Here is a 27,609-nt window from a genome sequence, read left to right on the forward strand (position 1 = left end):
AACAGTTCAGTTCTGAAGATAAAGCTCATGACTTAAACTGGCTATGTCCTAACAGTCATTTGGCTGCCACTGTTGCCGATGATAGTGGAGATTGTAATATAACAGGAAGTAAAACATTGGTTATAAATCCAGCTTACAAAATTATTTCTAAAGCAAATGCAGTATTCTTTCATCACATTTCGTTAAAACTGAAGGTTATATTTTCATTGACTTTCAGGTTTATCTGTCTCAATGGCATCTCTTTATTCTGAAGCTGACTTATCAAAGCATCCACCACCCAGAACAGGTACCGATGTTGTAGTCACAGAGACGGTAGTATCAGCTGAAGGTGTAGCACTTTCATTGCTCCGTCAGTTTAGTGAGAAACATCTTCCCCGGGCTTCAGATTTGGAGTGGCTGGTTTCAGAGCAGGATGCACCTCAGCAGGTAAATTTCTGTGATGAATGTAGAAGTATGTATGGGAAAGGAAACAAATTCAACTGATATTTGTATAGTGTTATTTTTACAAGAGCATTAAAGCCAGACTTTTCATAACATAGATATAAAAAGAGAATTAAAGTCAGGCTTTTTATAACATAGATATAAAATATTTCAAAAAGAAAGATTCGTAAAAAAAGATAACATAGATATAAAATATGTCAAAAAGAAAGGTTCGTAAAAAAAGATAACATAGTTATAAAATGTCAAAAAGAAAAATTTGTAAAAAAAATAACAGATATAAAATATGTCAAAAAGAAAGATCCGTAAAAAAGATAAAACAGTCAAAATTATCAGCTATTTTTCACAAACGTCATAATTAATATATAACAGGATCATTCAGATAGTTTTTGATAGTTTAGTACCTCTAGGCTGGCTTGTAAGCTTCACTGTGACAGGCCACCGGACGTAATATGTGTTTTGTATACAAGATTTACCCCTTTGAGTTGCTCATCAAATCCGAAATTCGTGATTTCAAATTCAACAAAGAGATGTATTTTTAAGGCGTGGGGAGGAAATCCTTATAGTGGCTCCATTTGAGAGGAAAATAAATCTGAGAAATCCGATTTCTAGATTTGTAACATGTTGAAGAATCCTTTCCTATCACTCAGTGAAAGAATTCCAGGCAAAATTTAGTGGTCATGTATTGCTTGTGTCAAAATTCAATTCTGGAGCTAGCATAGTGCACCTGTATGATTACACTTGTGTTTGCTTCACCCTGTCTTAAATCCTGATAGATAGCTATAGACTCGACTTGATGAAAATGTAATGCAGTTCTGAAGATAGGAACTGTAGATAGATTATAGTCATGTTCCAGAATTTTGTTCAGCATCTTCATATAGTAAGCATATAAGACTCAATCTGATCTCTTGAAAGTTTGAACAGTTCTGACCACCATTTCTTGGTCCACTTATGGTTCTCTGTATATGAGCATCCTTCTTCTGGTGGGGGGTGGGGAAAGGAGATGCTAAATAACAGCATAAGCTAGTTATAAAGTATAAAGTTGGCAGCATATGCCTTACCATGCCAATAATGTATCCAGAGGACAAAGTTCACGTGAAGAATTTTTTTTGTCAGTAATCAAATGTCGTAAGGTTCTTTTATAAGACACAAACTTAGTGTGTAATAAGAAACTCAGCTTTGTCTTCCCCCCCTCCCCCACATGCTGTTGAAATTTTCTGTCCAAAATTACATTGCCTTGAATGAATTTGAATCTACAACATTTGGGTCCATAGCAAACACTAGACCATCAAGGACAACACACATGGCTGCATGTGTGTATGCATGTACATGTGCGTGTGTGGAAATAGCTTGTTAGTCATATGTAATTTTCAATGATTTTCCATTTTTTTTTTGCGATAGCTGCTGCCATTGCCAACAAGTTGGCCAGTTAGTCCAGATGAGGCTGAGGACTTGGATATGCGACAAGCAACACCGCTACGTGGTACAATTGAATGGGCTCCACCTCGTCCTCAGGTTATTTTCACGCTCCATCCTCCACCAGTGTAAGTATATAATTATACATCGTAATTGTTCAATTATTTAATTAAGATTAATAATTAATCTTACTGGAATGGTCTTAAACTGTTTTACCATTTGTTGTCCAGAAGATATCCATGTACGAGGGGTGTTCAAAACGTTCTTGCCCTCACCATGATCTGGACGTGCTAGAGATATGAAATTTTGCAGGTTTATAGGTGGATATCTTAGTAATATGCATAGGTCGAAGTGAAATGTAGTTAGAGCCAAGAGAATTGGAGGAGGCATCATGCTGGACAAAGTTAAAGTTAATATTGCAAAACAGGCAACATATTTGCAACCAAGACCTCTTCAAGTGATATATCTATACAATGGTTTTGCTTCAGTGAAGTCTCATTTTATAAACCTATGGATCAACAATTGGCTCTCATCTGACAAAGGAAAAATTTTACAGTCTGTTCAAAAGAAACCAAATGACCTGGAAATGTAGAAAAACTTGCCCAGACATGTTCAAACATTTTTAACCAGCCTCATGGTCTAGTGGTCAGAGCTTCTGGCTATAGTTCATGAGGTCCCGGGTTCGATTCCCAGTTAGAGCACAGGAATTTTTCCTTAAAGGGGATTATTCCTGTGTTCGTCCATGGTCTGGAATTTAGGTTAAGTTTAGATTTAAGACCTCTCCTGGCACCACATTATCATAATCATCCTATCACATCATCGGGGTAATGTAACTCCGCCTTCCAGGCGCCCCAACCTCAGAAGTGGGTTACAACTAAGCCACGGCCAGGAGAGAAGACCAGAAATGTCGAAAAGACAACCTGGTGGCATTGGATTAAAAAATAATACATCGCATTTTCTTTGTCTTTAACTATCTCCTCTACATTTTATTTATTTGTCATTATTTTATCAATGAGAATCTTGTTGCATAACTTTCTAGAGTACCAGCACAAATTGTCTCAAAATTTATACTTGCATGACTACAGAAAATCTATGATTAATATTTCTCTTCCTTTGTATTGAACCACATTATTAAGAGACTTGCTTTTCGTTTTGTAAATCTTGAAAGCAAGGAGTTACAAAATGTCTTCATCACAATATAATACAAATATCAATACAACAACATGACCAAATCGTTGTGCAAGTACACCTGTGGAGTAACGGTTAGCGCGTCTGGCTGCGAAACCAGGTGGCCTGAGTTCGATTCCTGGTCGGGCAAGTTGAGGTTTTTTCCGGGGTTTTCCCTCAACCCAACATGAGCAAATGCTGGGTAACTTTCGGTGTTGGACCCCGGACTCATTTCACTGGCATTATCACCTTCATCTCACCTTCAAACGCTAAATAACCTAAGATGTTGATAAAGTGTCGTAAAAAACCTACTAAAAAAGTTGTGCAAGTATCAAATATTGTATAAACGAAATGCTTACATACTCTGCTATAATAATGAATTTTTATGTTCCATAGATTTTATAATAAATTACTCGCTTATGAAACCATAGTACTTTTAATTTGTCTCAAATACTACCATTTTGTTCGCATTAGGTGTTGAAATCCTAGGACGAAGGTCAAATGATGTGTACTTTAGTTCTTTTGAAATTTTTTTCCAATGTTATAACACAACTACAGTATTATGATTAAATGTTTGTTTAATTACATACACTGAATTATTTCATCTAAATATTCATACAGAAGTTATATGTTTATTTTCTCAATGTATGTTTCAGTTTAATTTGTTATAATTAATTCTATCTTCATCTTTATTTTTTTTATTTTATGTTTAATTACCAAGAGTTAATGCTTGCTTATCCTAAGTAAAAGTATATTATTATGATGTACCTAAGTACATATGATATTTCCGTGCAGATATTCTGCGTCATCATATGATGAAAGATGAGTGGAACGGAGAAAAATTCTCTCCGGCACCGGGATTTGAACCTGGATTTTCAGCTGTACATGCAGAGGTGCACTCGTTATGAGTGACTAAGTGGCCGGGATCCACATGTGTGTGGACATGGTCGCACTGTCATATATCTATGATCCAGTGCATGAGGGTAGGCCACTAGAGGGAACCCAAGAGGTGGAACTTAAACTGAGAGGATTCGATCCGACATCAGGATGGGAATTCGGTGTGGCTTAGTGGATAGAGCATCAGCACGTAGAGCTGAAACCCTGGGTTCAAATCCCGGTGCCAGAAAGAATTTTTCTCCGTTCCACTCCTCTTTCACCTAAGTAAAAGTAATTTGGTATGGCCAGTTATAAGTAATTTAATTTAAATTCTACACTGAAACACACTTTGAAACTGAAGGGCTCTTAGCCATCTTCAGTTATTGCCACATTTGTAATCAAGTCATTAAATCTGAATTTTTTATTTCAGACGCAGAGTTTTGATGGTGAAACAGAATTACAGGTGTGCAGGCTGTGGAATGAAGGTAGCTCCAGAATATGCAAACAAATTTCGCTATTGTGAATATCTGGGTCGCTACTTTTGTACAGGCTGCCACACAAATCAGCTGGCTCTCATCCCAGGGAAGGTGCTCACCAAATGGGATTTCACACGGTTCGTGTATTCTCTGCTATGGACGTGTTTTTAAATTCATTATTAATTCAGCGAATTTACTGTGTAATATGATAATTTTATTATTATTATTGTTGTTATAATGACATATTTTCAAATATGTCTAGCCACTATGTAAATTATTAATTTTGAATTTCTTTTTTTTTTAGATATCCTGTATCCAGTTTCTCATACCGTTTACTGGACCAAATGTTGGGTGATCCATTGTTCACAATAGGGGATGTGAGCCCAGGTCTATATCGTAAAGCAAGACAATTGGAACGTACCAGGCAACTTCGTGTGCAGCTGTACTATTTAAAAGACTTCTTACTGACCTGCAGATTTGCTGAACAGTAAGAAATATTTTTTTAAATATGACTTGTGAGATGTGTGGAGTAAATAAATAAACAGGAGCACTGTAAACCACTTCTTATTTCATTTCTTAGCATTTTACTTACAGTACTTCTGTTTAAAGAATAATTAAATCACATTTGTGGCATTAATTACTTATTATAGAGAACGTATTGGACTACAGTTGCCATACATCCCATAAAATTGGGGATATTCCGAGTTTAAGTGCATAAAAACGTGTCACAGCTGAATGTTCGAAAAATACTTAAAATAATCTTATAATACTTTATTTTAAATAAATATTACAAGCTCTTTAATTTAATTGAAATCACTAGATTCCATGTTTCTTAGATGCTTGGCAGATGTACATCTGTTACTGGTATTGCATATTAGTTATTCTTACTCTGAGTTCATTACTTAATTTATATTATTTATTTTTACATTACTTCGTACATAATACAAATGTTAAAATAATGGTTGTCTTATGAATACCCAGTGCAGAGGAGCGAAATAGTTTATACCATTAAATTCTGTTAGAACAACTATAGATTGGTGTAGTGCAATGTGAGTTGTGTCGGTTGCTTCGACTTTTTTTGATGTGAATACGTCTTTAAAATCAGACTGACACATGGGGTACCAGGAAGGAAAGGGCGATGTAACATTTGCAGAGTGATTCATTCTGACACTATAACTTCTTGACTAATAACATGATTGAAATGAATGTGGTCTTGTTCAAGCTGGTATACAACTATGATGCGAGCAGGATCTTGAGTTGACACCGCGCATGCATGAGGCACAAGTGGGGGCCGTAGCGACTGCCAGCCATTTTGGGCATGCACGAAAATTTCCGGGAAGTATATCTCGCGACTCCGATGTGCTAGCACGCTGATTTTGGTACCAAACAAAAGATCTCTTCTAGATCTGTCAATTTAAGCCAGACATATTCATGTGAAACACACGGCCATGTCCCTGATACAGCCTCACGCCGATTTTTTTTAATTGGTTGTTTATCAGTGCTGTATCATCAGCAAGATAATCTAGTAATTGTGGAATTTGTGATAGGGAAACATTTGGAGAGATGAGTCCGAGAATTCACCATGGGATTATCTTGACATTCGTCTTACAGTTGGGGAAAATCTTAAAAAATCCCAAATAGGTAATTAGCCCAAGCGGGATTCGAACTCACGTCCGGCATAGACTTAGATACACATAATTTTCTGGACTTATACAAGAATCAGCATACAATGATTTTGTTAGCATAAAATTGAATCCATACAAAATAAGCAGAATTAGCAATCTGATAACAAGTAGTAACTTATAGTGTAACTTGTTCATCATTTAATTATTCACTGTGTGTTAAGCTTGGTTATGCATTCATAAAATGATTATTTATAACGAAATTTACTGTGTGTCCCACTTTTCTTTATTTGGTTTATGAGGCCCTAATTATGACTTATGCTGTATTTTGTTAGTTTGCAGGAAGCGCTTCATAAGGAACCTGTTTATATATTGACGGAGCTAGATGTTTATTCAATGCAGGATCTAGTCCAAGTAAAGAGTGGAGAGATGGTGACAAGACTGAGGGAACTTGTGAGTAACTGTTCCCAGCATGTGATAGACTGTCAGGTGGGTTATGTTTTTGTTACAGTTCTGTCATATAACTTATCATTGAAATAACATTTGAATCATAACTTACCTGAGAAACAAAATAAATCAGTGTAGATTAACTCAAACTACATTAGCCTGAATTATCAATTTTGAGAAAAAAAGCTATATATGACCCCACAATCGATTATTACAAACTACAGTAAAACCTCGCTATCCCGTGTAATACGCTTTTTTTTGTCCGGTCCCTGAACATTTCATATATAACGCCTTTATAAAATACCCCGTTTGTTGCGCTCAAGTCCCACATAATACACTGTTTTTGTGGAATATTTTCGATGTAATTTTCAGCAATGTACTGTAACAGCAATGAAACATCTTGGTCACTGAGCTCACTGGTACCATTAACCTGAAAAGTATAGGTATTCGACCCTTTACCTGCACATTTAAACCTTCATACTTCGTACCTTAGTATACTCCACCCTCATGTTACGCTCTCTTATTCAACTCCTTATCTGCGTAGTTAAAGCCTACATATGGTTACAATATCTCACCCTCTTGCTAACCCTCTCTCTCAAACAACATTCCTCACTCGGCCGTAATAAAATTCTGGAAATTTTTGGTGTGCAGTTTGTTGTCCTTTTGTGTATTGAACTGTCTGTGAATGTGATTACAATGAGTGTTAAACAAAAAGCCCTTTCTGTGTTGGAAAAATTGTAAATCTTACGAAAGTACGATGAGAACAGTACTCTTACTCAGAAACAACTCTCTGATGCATTAGGAATCCCATCATCGACATTAAGAATGATAATAAAAAATCGCGACCCAATCACTACAGCTGCAGTGTTGGGAGGATGTAATCGCAGAAACTGAAGTGTGGTAAACATGAGGACTTGGAGAACACGCACATGGCAAACAACAATAAATGGCTTTTTTTTTTTTCGAAAGAATTAAGTACAATACATATTGTAAATGTCTTTGACATACAGTACAGTAATTACATAATGGAGTAATACTGTATTACCTTTCATGAATCATGTATTTCAATAAAGAAAAATGCTAATAGATACTGTGTATAAGTCAAAATTAGCATACCCACCTAATACACGGTCCCGGTTAATACGCGTTTTACACCCGGTCCCTCGAACAGCGTCTTATCGGGGTTTTACTGTAAAATACAATCTAGACAATTTTACGGTAACGAAGTTGATGGTTGGAGCATGGGGCAACCATTTCAAAATGTTTTATAATTTCTGAACATCAATGGGATTAGATAAAGCACTCCTTCGATTGGTCATTATCGCTGTTAAGGGGTCTGTTTCAGTTTTGAGAAATCACCTTTATGGTTTAACAATTAATGTGTTTTATTTAAGATTGAAGATTATGATGTGTATAATTTAAAAATTGTAAACCTCATATTTTAGTTCGTAAACAAACGTTTATTGAATTTATTTTATAACACTTTGTCCTTGTGGCAACCCTTTAATCAAGGAAGTTTGTAGCAATAAACTCCTTCTGGTACATCCTGGCTTAAAGAAAACTGAAATGAAAATTGCTGTATGAAGGTTTGTATTAAAGTAAATTAATGTTCTCTAATTGTAGTTATGCCAGGCACGTGGATTTGTTTGTGAACTGTGCGCTTCACTGGAAGTGATATTTCCATGGCAGCTAGGCAGAGTGACTCGATGTACTAACTGTGGTGCCTGTTTTCACACTGCATGTTGGACTCCGTCCCCATGTCCACGATGCACGCGATTGAGTGCACGCAGGCAAAGTCGAGAAGCAGACGACACTGACATTCAACCTTTTTGACCATTGCTTATGTGTTAGTTGTATTGTTATTCACAAAACAGCTTTTGCAGTCAGTACGTTGTTAAAAGGTATGTCTTTGTATTAGGATCTCAATTTATTTTACACATTAAATGCTATTTATACTGTTAATAATAATGAATATCCATGGTTTGTGATTTATCTGTAGCATATGGTTACAGATACTACTGAGAAAGTCGTTCATGTAATGATACTCAATGGATAACCTGTTCGTTATTTTAAATTTCAATCATCTTCCGTCACTTTGTTTCATTTTCATTCGTATAACTCTACAAATAAGGCTGATTTTGGAAAAGAAAGCATAAAATAGTTTTCATATGATATGGTGCACAAATTGTGTATTAGAATGTGATGTCTGATGCATCCTGTCTTCCAGTTATACTTCTATAATAATATGTTTTATAAAATACAAGGAATAATTATGTTTAATGAAATTATAATGTAAAAAATTGGCCGCAGTAGTGGAGTTGAGGGTTTTGTTGTTTAACATTAGTATATGTTTAAAAACAGAATACATTAACGTTGTGTATGCCTGCAAAAACTTCCATTACTTATGGTTCTTAAGTCAGTGTTATTTTTAACATTAAAGCAAATTCTCTGTGTAGTTTATATAAATCAGTTTGTGTAATCATTATAAAGCTGTCACGAAGGCTTCTGTAGTTCTTGTGTACTATAATACACTTTTATTGAAACTTCCATTATACAGAGCACTCAGCTTGGCTTTCAGCCAGGAACACGCACATCAGACATGCTTGCATGGCTGGCATAGACTGCTTTATTATCGATCCATAACCTCTCACGTATTTTTACTTACACAGGGTATAAAAAGTATGTTACAAGGCTCGGTGGAGGTAGATGGGTACCATGTGATCATATTTTGTTAATAAACCCATGTCCAGAAATGCTTTGTTTACGTCCTAGCTTCTCTGAAATGTGGAGGAGAATGTAGGCAGTACGGGTCACAAAAGCTAGGAAACAAGTAAAAAGACAATTGAAATACTGTAAGTAAACAGCATTTTTAATCAACTACAGAAGGTGTTCCAAATGGCTGCCGCCAACTTCGATACATTTTGTGCATCACCTGCTTATGTCATGTTGAACTCTTGGAAAGATTCCCGGCATGTCTCGGATGACTCCAGCTGCTACTTGAATTCGTGCCACAAGATCTTGTTGTGTCTCCATGGTAGTCTCGTACATCAGGGAGTTACATATCCCAGAAAAAGAAATCCAGTAGTATCAGGTCAGGTGAGCGAGAGGGCCAGGAAATTGAGCCTCCACGTCCAATCCATCTATTGCCAAAGGGTCATTCAAGTGGCCACGTACCTCATGATCAAAGTGTGCTGGAGATATGCCAGGAATCTTTCCAAGAATTCGACATAACATAACCAGACAATGCACAAAATGTATCGAAGTTGGTGGCGGGCATGTGGAGCACCTTCTGTAGTTGATTAAAATGCTATTTACTTGTAGTATTTCAATTGTCTTTTTTACTTGTTTCCTAACTTCTGTGATCCGTACTGCCTACGTCCTCCTCCACGCTAACACATAAACAAAACATTTCCGGACATGGGTTTATTAACAAAATATGATCATATGGTACCCATCTACCTATCTACAAGCCTTGTAACATATATTCTTTTACACCCTGTATAACTTCGATTAATAATAGTATGTACGCTACATTAGACTCCTACTAATCTGGCCTTCAATAATCCAGTCCCTTTCTAGTGTACTTTCTGTCGCTTCTACTGTAATAGTTTTCTGGGAAACTTGCACTGGTGCCATGTGCTATATCAATGGCTGAGAACCAGACTGTTCTAAGTCCAACTTTTTATAAAAAAGAAATCTGTATTTCATTATGTTCCAGTTCTTGTCTGCATATATGAATGGAACAAAATTGTAAATATTTCTCTCCATAAGGTTGCTATGAAGCTATTCCAAATTGTTTCATGAAGCTTTGAATGTCAGGAGCTTAAAATAGCTCTCCTGAAAAAAAAAAAAAAAAATAATAATAATAATAAAATGGATTTGGAACAGTCTGGTTCTGGGCCATCGATATTGTATTACTTATACATGCATATATGTGCCAGATACATGTGAAACGTTCTAGTTTTGATTTAGAAGTGCAGGCGGAGTGGTTGGCGCAGCTTATAACATTAATTTAACGACATTTTTAAGTACTCTCAGTAATCTGGCACTCTCGCTAATCTGGCACTTCTCTGTACAAGGAATGGCCGGATTAGCAAGAGTCTACTATATTATATTTTTACTTCATAATGAATATTAACCTGTGTTATAGGAGTCATTCTGAGTGGTGTCCATCTCCATTCACACATTGCCGACATCTTTTAATGAAATTGTTTATCACTATAGATACCTAGATTTTGCAAACCACAGATCCGTGAAATATTGTTTTTCAACTGATAAAAGCAAACATTTTATGTTTGAAGACCTTCCAGGTGAAAATATCAAGTTTAAACTCGCAACATTCTTTGTGTACACAAAATTTTTGTTTTTGGCACGAATTTATTGAAAATTAGTGTTTTTCATGGTTACAATGTATTATTTTTTTTTGCAAAATTTTAATTCGAAGTGCCGAAATTTTTATATTTATGTACAACATTTTGAATTCAGTGTTTAAACCTTATTTCAATATAGAATTTTCAATTCAGTATTCAAACAGGATTTCGATTTATATTTTAAAATATGAAGTAGAAATTGCCTGAATGTTTTGTGGTGCCTATTAGTTTATATTATTCACACATAGGATGTTACGCAAATTTCTGTACGCAACAAAACTGTAAGCATTGTGTAAATCTACAAAGAATTTCAAGATTTCCGTGATGTTGCAGACCTCTAGTCTTTGTAGGGTTGTACGGTATTTTACATAACGAGAGTCAAATGTTACATTTTTTAAATGTGAAATAACACCGAATTAATGTTTTCTTTTTCTTTTTGTGTGAAATAACATTGCAATTAAGCAAATTTTTATACCGAAATTTGAGATTTTTATTCACCTATTAATCATATGCAAATGTTTTATGTATTTTCGTAGTACTTGCGGTTTCTGTCCTTATAGGTCTAGTTTGTCTATAGTGTAAGGGTTATTCCAGTATACAGTAGAACCTCAATAATCTGTGGCAATGAAAGGGGTGAGCTGAACAGTTAATCGAAATATAGGATAATCCGTATCATAAAAGATTTTCGTAAATTTAGTGAATAATATTTACACTTTTGTAATTCCCTTCGTGGTGTTGTGTTTAATATGCTAGATAGTGGATCAGAAATTCACTTATTTAAGTCTGGTTGTCAACGACAGGTTTTTAAGGGGCAAGGAAACTCCTTGAATGGCTGTCTACTGAAAGATATGAATAATGGAGGTCTCGTGTTGTAGATTCACATACTTTATACACTTCAATCTCGTATTCTGATGCGAGATGAGCCACAGTTTCTTTTTTCCCAAACCACTCTATTATTTACACTTTTTTTTTTCGATACTTAACACAATAAGATTTCTTTTGACACCCGTAGAAAACATTTCATATAGAAGTTACACAATTCAAACAGTAGACCATACTATGTAAGGGAAAAGGCTTGTAATAACACTCTAGGAAAAAAAAAAAGGGATAATACAATGTACAATACTTCGTATATTTCTGCAGCAAAAGAAGAAAAAATTAGAGAAAGACAGATGGTTAATCCACCAGTCAGTTAATACGGTGACAGATAATCAGAGTTCTACTGTACTCTGTTTTTTAGAGTTTGAATAACAATTTCATCAAAAGACGTGAGGAATCTGTGATGCAGATACATCCGACTTTGAGCAACTCCTGTAAGACAGAGCAGTTAGTACTCATTAAGAAATATAAATTTCTTGTATGCTATTATTACTGAAAGTTACATAAGTGAAAATATATGGGACGTTATGGATCAATAATGACGTAGTTTAAGATGGCCATGCAAGCATGTCTGATATGCATGTTCTCTTCTAGGAGCATAGCTGAACACTCTGCTTATAGAAATAATGTATTTTGTGAAGCTACTAAAATATTATAAAGAAGAGCTTCATGTAAAAAGTAACCAGCACCGAATCAGAAACACAAGATTCCATATTTCTTATACTGACTTTTTCGTAATTCATTACTCTATACATAGCATAGTTCTTGTTCATGTTGGCATGTCATAGTTTCAGAAATATTTTATTCTGCATAAAGTAGAATATGAAGGAGGGTTATTAAGAATCTGTTGCAAAGGCTGTCCTGCTAATGGTTCATCTGAAACAGAATTGTAGTGGAGTAATATATTGAATATACACAGTATATTATTGCTATATCAAGATAATTTCTGTAATTAAAAACCTTCTGTAAACTAATTTCTTGTAAACACTCAGTTATGCATATATATTTTTAAAATATAGTTAAATGGGTTAATTGTAAGGTTATAAAAATTCTGTTCACATTGCATAGCTGATTATTATTAGAGATGGCAGAATTTAGCAACTTAAAATAAAAAAAAAAATAGCACTTAAAAAATCAAATTTAGCATTTTATGACAGAATTTAGCATTTTTTTTTAGGAGAACATTTTTAATGGAAAGTGTTGTGGCAGAAATTCAATGTCATCAATGTGGTAAAAGGTGCATTTTATAAATTTTCCAGTTAAAATATTTGAAAATAATAAATAAGTGAAGGAACATATAAAATTACAGTGAAATTGTGAATATTAAGAAACATGCTAAAAGATATGTCATTTCATCCCGACCCATCTTGTTATTCAATCACAATCATCCACTGTAACATACTTCTTTGTGGACCTAAAGAGATCGCATAGGCAGCCAATATTCTACCACCAGCACCAGACAATTAGTTGAAAACTCGAGATAATGGTGCAGATAACAGATACAGGATATCAGGTAGGTCACATTCCTAAGCTATTCATAGTGTGAAAGCTAACATGGAAGAAGAATGTTCAAACTATTTAAAAAAAAATGTAAGAACCTGTATATAAGTGGACATTTAGATAAAATTTTATTTTTTACGAAAACACAAAAAATCTCATAAAATGTAATTTCACCCTTATTTTGTAGAAACGCATTTCACATTTTGTACTCATTTTCGCATTTTATCGAGGATTAAAAAACTACAATAATATGCTTAACAGGCTTTTAAACATAAAGTTTAGTTTTTTGACTGCATTTGGACACATTTCGCATTTATCGTGATTGCGAAAATCTACCATCTCTACTTATTATCCACTTGTACTCGAACATAATGTTATAAATATAATCTATTTGAAATTCGTCAAAACGATCTATGTAGCCATAATTAATATATTATCAATAATAGATTTCTAATAGGTTTTTTGTTTGTAGTAATGTTCCAGTCTTGTATTTGACATAAATATTAAGTAATAATAATAATATATAATTGTGTTTTGTCTTACAATTACTCATGCAGCTCAATGGCGTTGTTAATACAATATAATAAACTTGGTATGAGCAACCCGTCCTTATGAATTGTAGTACAGAGAGACCCAGCAAATTTTCCTGGTGTTTTTTGTTGGTCTCAGCAGCAGATCCCCTCCACTAACGCCACTGCCGGAGCCCACCGCAGGTTGGCAGGCTGATCACTCCATGTGTTAGCTGTGCAGTGAGTCAGCTAAAAATAAGTTCAGTTTATTCTCTTATATTTTGTTGTGTTTTGCAATGGTTAAATTACATATTCAGTGGGTAAGCATGTACATATTCTGAAAACGTACATATGAAAAAATAAATATGTATGTGGCAGAGTAAGGGTAAACTTTAGACGTTAATTTCATTGCCATCTAATTTCCATGTAGAAAAACAATACTAAATTTAGTGAATAGGTTTACTGAAACAGGTTCTATGAATAACTGGAAAAGCCAATGACATTCTCATGTACTTACCAAAGAAAAACTGAAGTAGGAGCTGATTTGGGATGTAGTCCTAGAATAATAGCTAAATTATGTATCACACATTATGGGAAATATTTTCAGTAACTACTATGTACCAGAACAATGGAAGGAGTCCATAATCGTACCTATTTTTAAGAAAGGGGACAAGACTAACTGTAGTAATTTTCGAGGAATATCACTTTTGTTGACGTCGTACAAAATTTTATCCAATATTCTTTTGAGAAGATTAACTCCATATGTAGATGAAATTATTGGGGATCATCAGTGTGGTTTTAGGCGTAATAGATCAACTACTGACCAGATATTTTGTATTCGACAGATAATGGAGAAAAAATGGGAGTATAAGGGTACAGTACATCAGTTATTCATAGATTTCAAAAAGGCATATGACTCGGTTAAGAGAGAAGTTTTATATGATATTCTTATTGAATTTGGTATTCCCAAGAAACTAGTTCGATTAATTAAAATGTGTCTCAGTAAAACATACAGCAGAGTTCGTATAGGTCAGTTTCTGTCAGATGCTTTTCCAATTCACTGTGGGCTAAAGCAAGGAGATGCACTATCACCTTTACTTTTTAACGTTGCTCTAGAATATGCCATTAGGAAAGTTCAGGATAACAGAGAGGGTTTGGAATTGAATGGGGTTACATCAGCTGCTTGTCTGTGCGGATGACGTGAATATGTTAGGAGAAAATCCACAAACGATTAGGGAAAATACGGGAATTTTACTGGAAGCAAGTAAAGAGATAGGTTTGGAAGTAAATCCCGAAAAGACAAAATATATGATTATATCTCGTGACCAGAATATTGTACGAAATGGAAATTTATTTTTTGAAGAGGTGGAGAAGTTCAAATATCTTGGAGCAACAGTAACAAATATAAATGATACTCGGGAGGAAATTAAACACAGAATAAATATGGGAAATGCCTGTTATTATTCGGTTGAAAAGCTTTTATCATCCAGTCTGCTGTCAAAAAATCTGAAAGTTAGAATTTATAAAACAGTTATATTACCGGTTGTTCTTTATGGTTGTGAAACTTGGACTCTCACTTTGAGAGAGGAACATAGGTTAAGGATGTTTGAGAATAAGGTGCTTAGGAAAATATTTGGGGCTAAGAGGGATGATGTTACAGGAGAATGGAGAAAGTTACACAACACAGAACTGCACGCATTGTATTCTTCACCTGACATAGTTAGGAACATTAAATCCAGACGTTTGAGATGGGCAGGGCATGTAGCACGTATGGGCGAATCCAGAAATGCATATAGAGTGTTAGTTGGGAGGCCGGAGGGAAAAAGACCTTTAGGGAGGCCGAGACGTAGATGGGAAGATAATATTAAAATGGATTTGAGGGAGGTGGGATATGATGATAGAGAATGGATTAATCTTGCTCAGGATAGGGACCAATGGCGGGCTTATGTGAGGGCGGCAATGAACCTCCGGGTTCCTTAAAAGCCAGTAAGTAAGTAAGTACTATGTGGAGGGTGAGTAGGCCTACCAAACGTTATTAATGTAACACAATAAGTGAGTTTTAATCTGTGGAAGCGCCATGAGTTCATGGATGCAAACAGTGGCAGTAGTGTGAGGGACCCTGCCATTAATGAGCTTACAGGAATGCTGGAAACATTTGCGGACACTAATTGTGATAACAACGTTCAATACTAGAAATAGCAGATTGGTTTCTTCTGCCGAATTTTTATGAATGTGTACTAACGTATAATCTTTAGTAATTTTGAAGTTTAGTGTAGAGTAATAAATTATAATTCTGAGGGTAAAAACGCATTGAATCTTCTTGATACTAAAGCCAGGCATTCTCTTTTTTATTATTATTAAACTTAGCCTTGCCACTGCTATCAGTTGTTAGCTATAATTGATTTTATACATCCATTAGATCTCTGTGAACAACATACAGTATTGTCTCAATATAATGGACTTCAGTTTAGTGTACTTTTCAATTTTACGTACATATTTTAAATCCCCTACAAAAATCCCATACATTATAATGCAAAGAAATTTCGTGTTTACATTAATTTACTTGTGATCAGTTCATTATTGGATACGAACATTTTTGAAGTAGATATTTTTTAACTTCTGCAACTTTATTTCATCTATTGTTAGTTGCAGAATTTGTGTATCGTATGTAGACCAATCTGTTGTTGTTGTTATTATTATTATTACTATTATTATTATTATTATTATTATTATTATTATTATTATTATTATTATTATTATTATTATTATTATTATTATTATTATTATTATTTTAAACATGATAGCTGGGAACTTAAGATTGTATGTAAAGTGCAGCATCTTACGATTATCTGTGCCCTACATTGTTCCTAGCAGGAATGATTGATTTTCAATTAGCCTTGAGTGAACCGTACCATGTGTATAATTGTTGTAGATTTAACATATTTTTTAACCTAAGTAATTTCTTTATGTTGTAATTTTTAAAACTGAGCAATATGTACATTATTTACACTTTTGTATAGGCATAGTGAATTTCTTTAGTTTGTTGAATCTTACATGGATTGTAAATACAGCTGCAGTATATAAGATATGTTGTGGAATAGCTCTGCATTATCTGATGTAGAATCAGAACAGCTTTGTTTGGATAAAACTTCCTTTTTTCGTTATAACGTACTTTTCAAAATAAAGTATAAATATTATTTTATGATGTACCTTATACTGAGATTTCACTGTATTGTCGTATGAAGAGAGTAAGAAAATAAGAAAAACATCGTATTGTCGTGAATTTTAACTATTAAAAATATGTATGTATGTGCACGTATGTGTGTGTGTGTGTACGTGTATGTTAGAATTTTCTCTGAATTGAAAATTGATAATGTCAAAACACTGTGTATTGTGCCTTGTATGGTAAGAACTTAACTTACAGTACTATTAAGTGAACATAAGTTATGCAGCTACTTTGAGGCTGTCACATCTTTGTATGTGTGTGCATGTGTATTCCATATTGGTATTTTTATGTAATATTTTACACATTCGATAAAATTGAAAAGGTAGGTAATTTATATACCTACACTCATATTTAAATTTAATATAATAGGGATATTCAAAGCATGTATCAGAAGTCATTGACATACAGGATATATGAATGAGACAGTCTACTAAAGCACTCGAGGAAGAGGGGGAAAAAGAAGCCAAAGAATTCTAATATCTTGCAAAGCATTTTAGACTAGTGCCAAGAATCTATGTTATCTCTGGACCATTAAGTAGTTTGATCACTATAAATGGCTGTTTCATTAAAGAAATTTGATTTTTTTTTCGAAGATATTTCATCCTATGGTGTTATTATTGATGATGACTTTCGACTCGTATGGACTGTCACACAAGAACTGTTACAAGCTCTTCTGGTGTTGGAAGAGAGCTCCATTTCTAGACAAAGTATACCAGTCAAAAAAGGGACTGAAAGGTATTATTGATGTCCACCTCCCCCCGAAAAACCAAACAAAACAGTACTAATTGTAATATAAATATGCAAGTATAACTGTCATCCAAGTGTATAAGAATACTTGGAAATGTAGCAGTCTACTACATTCCTAAGAGTTGCATTGAACTTTAGGAGATTTCATGATCTAGTATTCCTTTGGAAGAAATGTTTGTTGGGATGTAGACAAGGTTTTACTCTTAATTAATAAAATTAGTGTGGGGGTGCTGAATTAAAGGAGTTAATAAACATGAATATGGAGGTTGGTTGCAGTTGAAATATTTTAGCACTTTCACTCAATAGTGATGAGATAGTAACTGTGATACACTTTGTAGCTCGACTTAATTGAGTGAGAGAGAGAATCTGTTTAAGAGGCACTTCAATTATGCCCTTTATTTGATTTGTTCTACTTCATGTATTGAGACAATTTCCGCACATTCGTATTTAGAAGTATTTATTGTGGATTATTTTTGCCTATATATTTCGTATATTTAATTAATATATGTATTAATTATAAATGTAAGATAGTGTGTACATATTTCAAGAATAACAAATTACTTACGCCTAGTATAATAGTACTCAAAAAATTATGTGCACTATTTTATAGATAAAAATTCTTAATAGATGTAGATAAATTAACAAGCAGAATACGAACACTTTCGATCCTATAAAAATTTCCCTTTTATTTTTGGTACTGGTGTGATAAGATATGTGTACAGTGTATGTCCATGTGTAAAGAGTAAAAAATATTATGTAAAAATTTTAAAGAACTGATGCATTTAATCGTAGAATTTGCATTATATTCATGTTATTTATTAGTTCGAAAGAGGTAGTTTACGAAAATACAAGTTTAACATAACATTTCTTGTAAGGCTGCACATGTTTCTGATAACAGGAACATATTTTCATATGCTTAACATCTTTTAATATTACTTAAATATTTTCTTTGTTGCTAGCTATAGGCTTGAGATAATTATATCAGTGTTAAAGCTTCTGTTCTTTCTTTTCTCCTTGTAATGTTTCACTCTCTTTCAATATATTTTACATTATTTTCTGCGTTATATAAATTCTTTGAAATTTTACGTTGTTCTGTTCCAGATTTTAGAAATTCTCTAAAGAGAAATTGAGATTAATGAATTTTGTCTCTTAACTGACTCAGATTTCAGAACTATTCTAATGATAAATTGATATTCATGGATTTTGTCTCCTACAACTTTCATTCAAGTATATTTTCTGTATTGAAGCAAATACAAGACATGAAATTTGGGACAGGGTTTTTATGACATATAAGGAAATCAATTAGTTTCACACAATTATAATTGCAAACCTGTTCTCCAAAAATACCAATAGACTGATCAAGTTTCGAGTTTCCAACATTTGCATTAAAATCCCTCAATAGATAATATAATCACTTTGACTGATTTTGTTTTGTTGAAAATTTGTTGTAATTTATTGTAAAATTTTTTACGTTCATCTTCATATCCTTCCACAAGTGAATAAAGTTGGATAGTTTAAAGCGTATTTGAATGATATGTTCAAGTCCAGAATTCATAATCATATAAATTGGATTTAAAAGTTTATGTAACATTATCATGAGTCTTGCTTTTGCTCTTATTTCAGATAATACATCAGAATAAAATCACAGTCTACTATATACAGTCACGAAGCTTGAGTTTTGAGGGTGCTAGAAACAATAGACTGTGACGATTCTATTTTGCATTGCCTGTAATGAGGCGATATTAGCGATCCTAGTGGTGAGCAACTATCTAATGTTGCATATTTACTTTTTATTGAGCTTCGCGACTGTATATACTAGACTGTGGTAAAATTGTATGTAATTTCGTATCTTCTTTGTTCCGTGCAGTTTCTTTTTCGTTTATGAAATGACTTGTATAGATATTCCTTTCTTTGATAGTATATCATCTAATTGTTCCTCTTTATGGGCAATCCCCTGTACATTCTGTGTAGCAAATTTTATATTTTTCTTTTTCCATTCATTAACCATATTCGTGTGCGAATCATCTTTAAGATGGTATAACCGGGTTTTTCCTTTATCAGGCTTAAAAACAATAAAATTTCCCATCAACTAGTTGCTGGCAAGAACAATTATACTGCTGTGACTTGGTCCCCAGAGCCTCGTTTATGAAAACAGGTTACACCACGTGAAGGTGAGGATGGAAATTAAGTAGGGGAGATTATGAAATGCACACTGGTCCGTGTAACCTCACATAAACAATTACAATACCAAATGATACGATATTAAACATCTTCCTTGAAAACGTTTAGTTCCACTTAAAAAGAAAGTTTACATTGTTTGCCATGAGCAAACTTACCGGTGACTTTCTGGTTGAAATTGAAGATTTTCATGATTAAGTCTCTTTCCACTAAAACCAATTTTTAATGTCTAAGGCATCTCTTGTCCCATGGTAGTTGTTTAATGTGCACTATGTTTAGAGGTGGAGTGAGTCTCTTAAAATTTCAATTTCCGATTTTTTCCTGTGGAATGCAAACTAAAGGGTTTTAACTTGAAACTAGACACTGAATTCATGTTGAAAATGCATTAGTGGAGCCACTGTCGAGTTAAGTACACAGCACTAGCAACAACCACACTGTTCTCTTGTCATGGCTGCAAAGGTTGCAAGCTGGCTGCTACCAGAATTAGCAATACGGAGTATAATGGATTCAATTCTGAAAAAAAATAGGCTAGATGCATACACACAAGAAATAAATGGGAATTCAGATCATTTGCTCAGGGACTTAATGGAAACGAGTTGTCTCTCTTTGGTGGAAAACCTTAAATGGATTACATCACATATTCATTATATATGAGGTCTCGCCTACCTCATTGAATATTACACGACTACTATGAAGTAGCCAATGTGTAATATCATCATTTAATTCGAGTAAAATTTGTTCCGGCACCGGGAATCGAACCCGGGACCTCTCAGCTCTGCGTGCTGAGAGCTCTTTCCAACTGAGCTATGCCGGGACATGATCCACGGTGCCGGCCGAACTCTTCTCGTAAGTTTTCTGGCCTTACTACCTGCACTTTAGACAATGTAAGTGATACATGCAGGAGCGCATATTTAAATGACTTTATGCTCGACCATGCCGAAATGTAGTAATTATACACCTGGTAGCAGTCCTTTAATGCATGTCATTAAAGTACAGGTGTTCAGCCAATGACAAGTCAGCTTTGTACCGTTATAAAACCGCAAGTATCGATTATTCTCGGATATGCAATCGAAAGAGAATTAGCGAAAAGTCACGGAGGCTGGAAATCCAATACTGTCGCAGAAGGTTATGTTCTGTTATTATAATAATTAGCGTTAATTGTAAATAATATTCAAATAAATTCAATTTGTCATCTCGTTTTTCAATGTCGAATTCAATAATCAAGGTTATACCAAGTTTAACGGGATTACACAAGGTCAATGACATTATTGTTCCTCGGAAAAAATCAATACTTTCGCGTCTGCGCACATCTCACAATTCACGGCCTAGAACAAGGTCACTTCCGATCTTGTCAGATACAAATAAAGTGTATACATCTGAATAATTTCAAGTTAGAAATATGGTCGTATGAAACTTGCCTATAATGGTAATTAAGACGCTCGTATGAATATTATGAAACTCGCTTGCGCTTGTTTAAAAAATATCCATACTTGCGTCTTAATTACTATCATTATAGGCTCGTTGCATAATGTACTATTATGGCCATATTGAACTTCAGTTTGTGACAACTGCTAACAGTTAATACATCACATATTCATTATATATGAGGTTTCGCCTACCTCATTGAATATTACACGACTACTATGAAGTAGCCAATGTGTATTATCATCATTTAATTCGAGAAAAATTCGTTCTGGCACCGGAAATCGAACCCGGGACCTCTCAGCTCTGCATAGCTCAGTTGGAAAGAGCACTCAGCGCGCAGAGCTGAGAGGTCCCGGGTTCGATTCCCGGTGCCAGAACGAATTTTTCTCGAATTAAATTAAATGGATGACTGCTTAGATATTAATTGAAATACAATAATTCAGTCTTGGTTCATTTAAAACATAATACAATAAAGCTGGTTGTAAAAGCGGTGGTTGCGCAAACCTGAAGCCAGGCCAGAAACTGCACTGTATATGATATTGAAAACTGCTAGAAAGTATATTATATGAAATTTTATAGATAATTGCACTTTTCATAGCTGTTTCCATATAAAAAAATTGATAAATCAATGTAGAACCGAAAAAATTATTTTAAAATGTCCAAAATGGCTTTTTTCTGCTTCGAAGCGTTTTGACACTGTCGAGACATTGAACAGGTTTGGAGAGATGACAGCACATTCTCTTTCGGTTCCTTGCTGCATTGCAACTAAATTTGCCAGCTTTTTGCCGTGCACATGATAATCTTAAAGAAAGATTGCAATGGGGTCAGATCAGGAGATCGAGGTGAAAACTCAACACTGCCCTTCTTCTATCCATCTCTCAATGAAAGTTACATTGAGATAAGTTCTGATATCTGTATGATAATGAGGAGTCCCATTCTGACAAAAAAAATCTAGTTCATCAACATACAACATATGAATGTGTGGAATGATTTCCTCCAGAATGTGTAGGTAGACAGTGCCAGTAACGGCGTTATCAAAGAAGAATGATACGGCCAAACCTCTGGATAAAATTTCACACCATACAGTGTGAACTGGCAAATTCAACTTTTTTTTTTTTTTCAATGTTGTGTCAGTTATTGGCCGCTCTGTAGGTACAAGCACAGTCTACTATATACAGTCACGAAGCTTGAGTTTTGAGGGTGCTAGAAACAATAGACTGTGACAGTTCTATTTTGCATTGCCTGTAATGAGGTGATATTAGCGATCCTAGTGGTGAGCAACTATCTAATGTTTGCATATTTACTACGCATTGAGCTTTGCGACTGTATATACTAGACTGTGGTACAAGTATGATGGTTTATGGTTCCATTTAGCTTAAAGGTAGCATTTTCATTTTTAATTAGGTACCATTGGCAAAATTTAACCCTTCGATCAGGGTCATCCTAATTTAGAGCATGCAGTAATCGTGGAATGTAGCTCCTCCATTTTTGCTGTTTAAAATGTTATGCACACTTGACTTCGGATAGATTTTCAAGGGCAGTTTGTCAAATTTCTGTGGATTAAGCTGTAAGAATTTAAAGATCTGTTGTGTTCTCTGGATCAGTAGCTGAACACTGTCTGCACATAGTTTGCTTACATTTTGTGCTGTACCATCAGCTACAAACTTATTACATATAAGCATGATTGTGGCCTTATACGTGGATTTGTGTTGTATTCAGCCTGAAAACATCTCTGAAATTCATTAAATGTTTTCCGTCTTCCAATATGTTGGCATTTGTTCAAATGTTGATCCTGGGTTAGCTATTGTTGCTTGCTACTTTTCACCTCAAAAAAATTGGTATTTAGTTATTTAGTATCAAAAACTGTGTGTGTGTATGTGTATATATATATATATATATATATATATATATATATATATATATAACGGAGGATAGGTGTGCGCAGTCTGGTAAGAGTGCTCTCGTGAATTTTTCATAGCGAAATTTGCTTGCATTAGTCCATTGAGTATGGATTATTGACAAGGGTGAGACATACCTTGGTCGAGCCCCAGAAGTATCTCTATTTAGAAAGGTGTGAAAACGTTTTGTTTGAAATCACATGTAATTTTTTCAAAAGAAAACTTGAGCTTTCTACAGAGTTATAAGTCAGTTAGAAGGAACATGTTGACATTAAAATGAAGTCCTATTTGTAGCAATGAAGTGGCATGAACCAATATTCTGTGACTGTATTGTGCTACTCCTTAGTAACACGTTCTTAAACTGACTCGATGTTGGCTAAGAGTGTGCACAGAATGAGTGGGTAAGAATGTGCAAGTTATGATCAAGTTAGAAGGACTTGGAGCATTTCCTTATATCCGACTATTGTTCTTAACCTCCTTTTTTTTGTGATCATTGTCTATTATTTCTCGTTTCTACAGTTGTAGTTAAATTATTACTAAATCTCATAAATGTGGGCATTGTGCTCTAGAATGGTGTAAAAGACTCAGTTATAAGTGTATTAAAAATCCCTGAATATTTCTATGTCTGCTTCAAAAGTCTTCTCATACAAAACAAATTGTTTTTACGTGAATTCAAATGTTTCATTGATTCTGGTTCACATTAACACTTTGTTTAAAAAAACTAAAAATTGTTTAACAACACATTAAAAGTGTTAAAATTTTCAAAAAAGGTTGTGTACCTTAGACAGACGGCCTGTTTCGAAGCTGATTCTGCGTCATCTTCAGTGTCCTACGAACTAATTCGTAGGACACTGAAGATGACGCAAAACCAGCATCGAAACGGGCCGTCTGTCTGGTACATAACCTTCTTCTTCTTCTTCAGTCCCTTCTGCTGCTAAGCGTCGGGTTTGCCTCTCTCTGTCCATTTTTCCCGGTCTCTACACACTCTCTTCATCTCTACCATTGTTTTTCCTTTCTGTTGGCCAATTCTTAGGTACATAACCTTTTTAAAAATTTTAACACTTTTAACGTGTCATTAAACAATTTTAAGTTTTTTTCAAATCTTTCTTTTATACTTAATCATTGCAAACTCTTTATGCTTACTCTTAACTGCCTGTGTGGCTAAGAGTGTGCATTTGCCTCCTTTAAAAAAAAATACAAATTTGACTTTTTATTATCTTCTAAAGTCCATCTTATGACTTTATAATCCGTATAATACTGTCATTCATTAAACAATTTTTCAGTATTTCATCTATAATATAATAGATTCCACAGACAATAATACACTAGGTATGCACACTTACCCTCCTTTACCTTATATATATATTTTTTTTTTTCTGAAGACACTGTACTTACAAGATATATGTTAGAGAAGAGCTATCATATCTTGTAGTCTTGTTACTAGTTTCGTTTTCCACGTGAATCAAATGATTCAGTTTAAATTTTAATGTTCCTTATATTTGTACTGTGGCTGCTGTTACTACTCGTGCCTACTTATAGGCTGAAAGTTAGGTATTATCTTTTGATGCCATTGATGCCTACTTCATAGTTCACTCTCTTCTCTATGTAATATAAAAATGTTCACAAGCAGTATAGTGAGAAAATGTATTACTGTGATAATTTTAAGCTCTGTAATTTCACTCTAGGAAGTACAGTTTGTCTTGTGCTGCTCTATACTCTCATCACTGAAATAAGACAATAGTAGGGTCTTTATGCATGCACAGGGTTGCTTAAAATCCCTAAGAGTGTCTGTTTACAAAATATAAACGTCACATGTTTCGAGAATATAAAATTCACTACCTCTATGGCAACTAATGGTATAGTGTAAATTAAATTTTCTTATAAGATAATAAAAGCTACCTATATATTTTTCTGTTATAAAACAAATGGAGATGCCCAAACATTCAGTCTTTGAATTTTGTGAAGCTCAGTTTCCACGAAAAATGTTGAAATAAAGTTCATATTTGTACATAATGGATATGTAAGCTACTGTTTGAATTCATGACATTTGGTTACTAAATTGCACTGAAGTAAAGTTTTGCCACAAAGTTAAATTTTTTAGTTTGATATTTTGACTTTTATTCTACTTTAACCACCACACACCCGACAACAATGTGACTTTATTTTTAACAATTCACCCGACAACAATGAGTATTTCACGTAACACAGCAACATAATAGTCATTATTGCATCCACACGACGACAATGACAATACACGACGTTAATTATTGAGAAGAACAATAATGTACTCCTAATTCAAATTAATGTTCACAATGCACTATGTGCAGAACAAAACTGTCAGTTCTCAGTTCACAGTTTGCTTGCCTTGGCTAGTTCTTCTAGCTCACTGTTCAAGTTCACTGCACGTCGAACCCCGGTCTCCCAGATGCAGTTCACTGCACATCGAACCCGAGTCTTCCAGATGTGGCTCACTGCACGTCGGACCCTAGTTTCCCAGATGCGGTTCACTGCACGTCGAACCCTGGTCTCCCAGATGTAGTTTACTGCACATCGAACCCTGGTCTCCCAGATGCGGTTTACTGCACATCGAACTCCGGTCTCCCAGATGCGGTTCACTACACGTCGAACCCCGGTCTCCCAGATGCGGTTCACTGCACGTCACTGCTCTCGAAGGCTGGCCTCCTTGCTCGCTCAAAGACTCACTTGTAGACTTGAAGACTCAAGACAAGACTGACTTTCGTCGGCAACTCACGGTGTTATTTATTTACCACGAACATCTAGAATGTTCTGCATCGCGAAGCTTCTGTACCTCCACAACAAACCGCTTCCTCCCAGTCACAGTAGCTTTTCTCCCCCGTTGCTCCATACTACAGCTAGCATCAGGGGTTGATGTTTCCTCGCACCTCCTTCTTGCTAGATGCGCGCGCAACTCCCTGACGCAACAAAACATTCCAGAATGGCACCACAATATTAAGCTACAAAACCTAAATTGTATGAGACTACAAAACTATAAGAACCCGTGCTTGTCGGAATTGCAAGTGGGCATGGATGAGGCTACAGGATCCGTGAAACAATTAAGGCAACATGAATTTAAAACCTGGTGTGCATACTCCCAGAAAGGAAAAGAAGCTGTATTGTTTGAAGAAGTACCTGCAGCCAACTCGTGGATCATCAAGCATGAAGGATTATGAAGTTTTGAGTGGAGAGAAATGCTAAAAGTGGTTGCGATGATGGCACCAGTACATTCTCTCCCTGGTCGCTCTACAGGCACAACCCACTGTAGGCACTGCAGTGAGTATGAAACTTTACCACATGTGCTTGGGAGTTGCCCACAGGGAGAAGTACTCAGAATAAAATGTCACATCATATGTTCTATGATCGCAGATGCACTTCAATCCAAAAATCTAGAAGTTTACGAGGAAGTTCATTGTATTGCTGATGGTGGGAGCAATCATGGAATCAATATCATAGCTATAAATAGAAATAAACAGACAGCCGAAATAATTGATCCTACGATCAGATATGAAATCTCAGCCACTCAAACATCTGAAGTGAATGAAGAGAAAAAGAAAATCTATGAGCTCACGATTCAGTACCTATCAACAAAATACAACTTTGAAAAAAATCTCTTTTTCGGAGCAAGTGGCACAATTCCGAAAACCATTGTAAAGTGGAAGGAAAAATACAACCTGAAGAGAGATCTTCAAGGTGCCATCGTCACCACCGTAATAAAATTTTCTGTAGCGATATTTCGCCAGCAACTTTATGGTGTACACTCAATTTAAATTGTACTAGGTTCTATTTTTCTCTGCATGCCTTAATCTCTTTTGTTTGAAACCTACTTATATAATTTTCCATTTTAAATTTTATTGTGAACTATTCTGTGTCACAAGACAAACCCAAAAAATTGGGTCAGACTAATAAATTAAATTATTATTATTGGCAGCTAATATAAATTTAGTTAAACTATCCGAAACCACTCATTCTGAACAATTAATATTGGACTATGTGGTTCAAAAGAAATTTTTTAAGCCTCTCTTTTATTTTTAAAACATAGAACATATCAACATTCACGACACACTCTAGCAATCTCTGAGAGCAATTGAAAACAATTAGACTGCAAAATATTTCCTATGCTGTGCTGTTTCTTTAAAATATTTTCATATAATACTATATATTGTCATTCTGTAGAAAGCTTCATTAATTATTGTCGTATATCAGTATCTCACTATATATTTGTATGTATAATCATCTATTTAGTTTTTCAGATTCATCTATTCAAACTAGTTTAATCTTCTTTAAAGTAACTTTTTTTTGTTTTTCTTAATCTAAATATTGACTGAAATTTTATGTTATCATTCGGGGAAACACTACAGTTGTACATTCGAAGAAACTAAAATTACACGAAATGTTAAATTCATCTATGTGTGTGTTA

General features: G+C 34.7%; 1 protein-coding gene and 1 non-coding gene across 2 annotated transcripts in view; one reads left to right on the forward strand and one right to left on the reverse strand.

Annotated features, from left to right (window-relative positions):
• The window catches only part of Rubicon (run domain Beclin-1-interacting and cysteine-rich domain-containing protein rubicon), a 45,453-nt gene extending 22,285 nt beyond the window's left edge, over positions 1–23,168 (forward strand). The window contains exons 9-14 of the mRNA XM_069822100.1: positions 218–426; positions 1,840–1,982; positions 4,328–4,510; positions 4,678–4,860; positions 6,331–6,484; positions 8,066–23,168. Of these exons, the coding sequence (XP_069678201.1) occupies positions 218–426; positions 1,840–1,982; positions 4,328–4,510; positions 4,678–4,860; positions 6,331–6,484; positions 8,066–8,275 (1,082 nt within the window). The 3' untranslated portion in view covers positions 8,276–23,168. The remainder of the gene's footprint in view (positions 1–217; positions 427–1,839; positions 1,983–4,327; positions 4,511–4,677; positions 4,861–6,330; positions 6,485–8,065) is intronic.
• On the reverse strand, positions 20,590–20,666 carry TRNAC-GCA (transfer RNA cysteine (anticodon GCA)). Its single transcript has one exon. It is a non-coding gene; the product is annotated as a tRNA-Cys (tRNA).
• Positions 23,169–27,609: the final 4,441 nt, after the last annotated feature.

This window comes from Periplaneta americana, chromosome 3, assembly GCF_040183065.1.
Source record: "Periplaneta americana isolate PAMFEO1 chromosome 3, P.americana_PAMFEO1_priV1, whole genome shotgun sequence".
NCBI lineage: Eukaryota > Metazoa > Arthropoda > Insecta > Blattodea > Blattidae > Periplaneta > Periplaneta americana.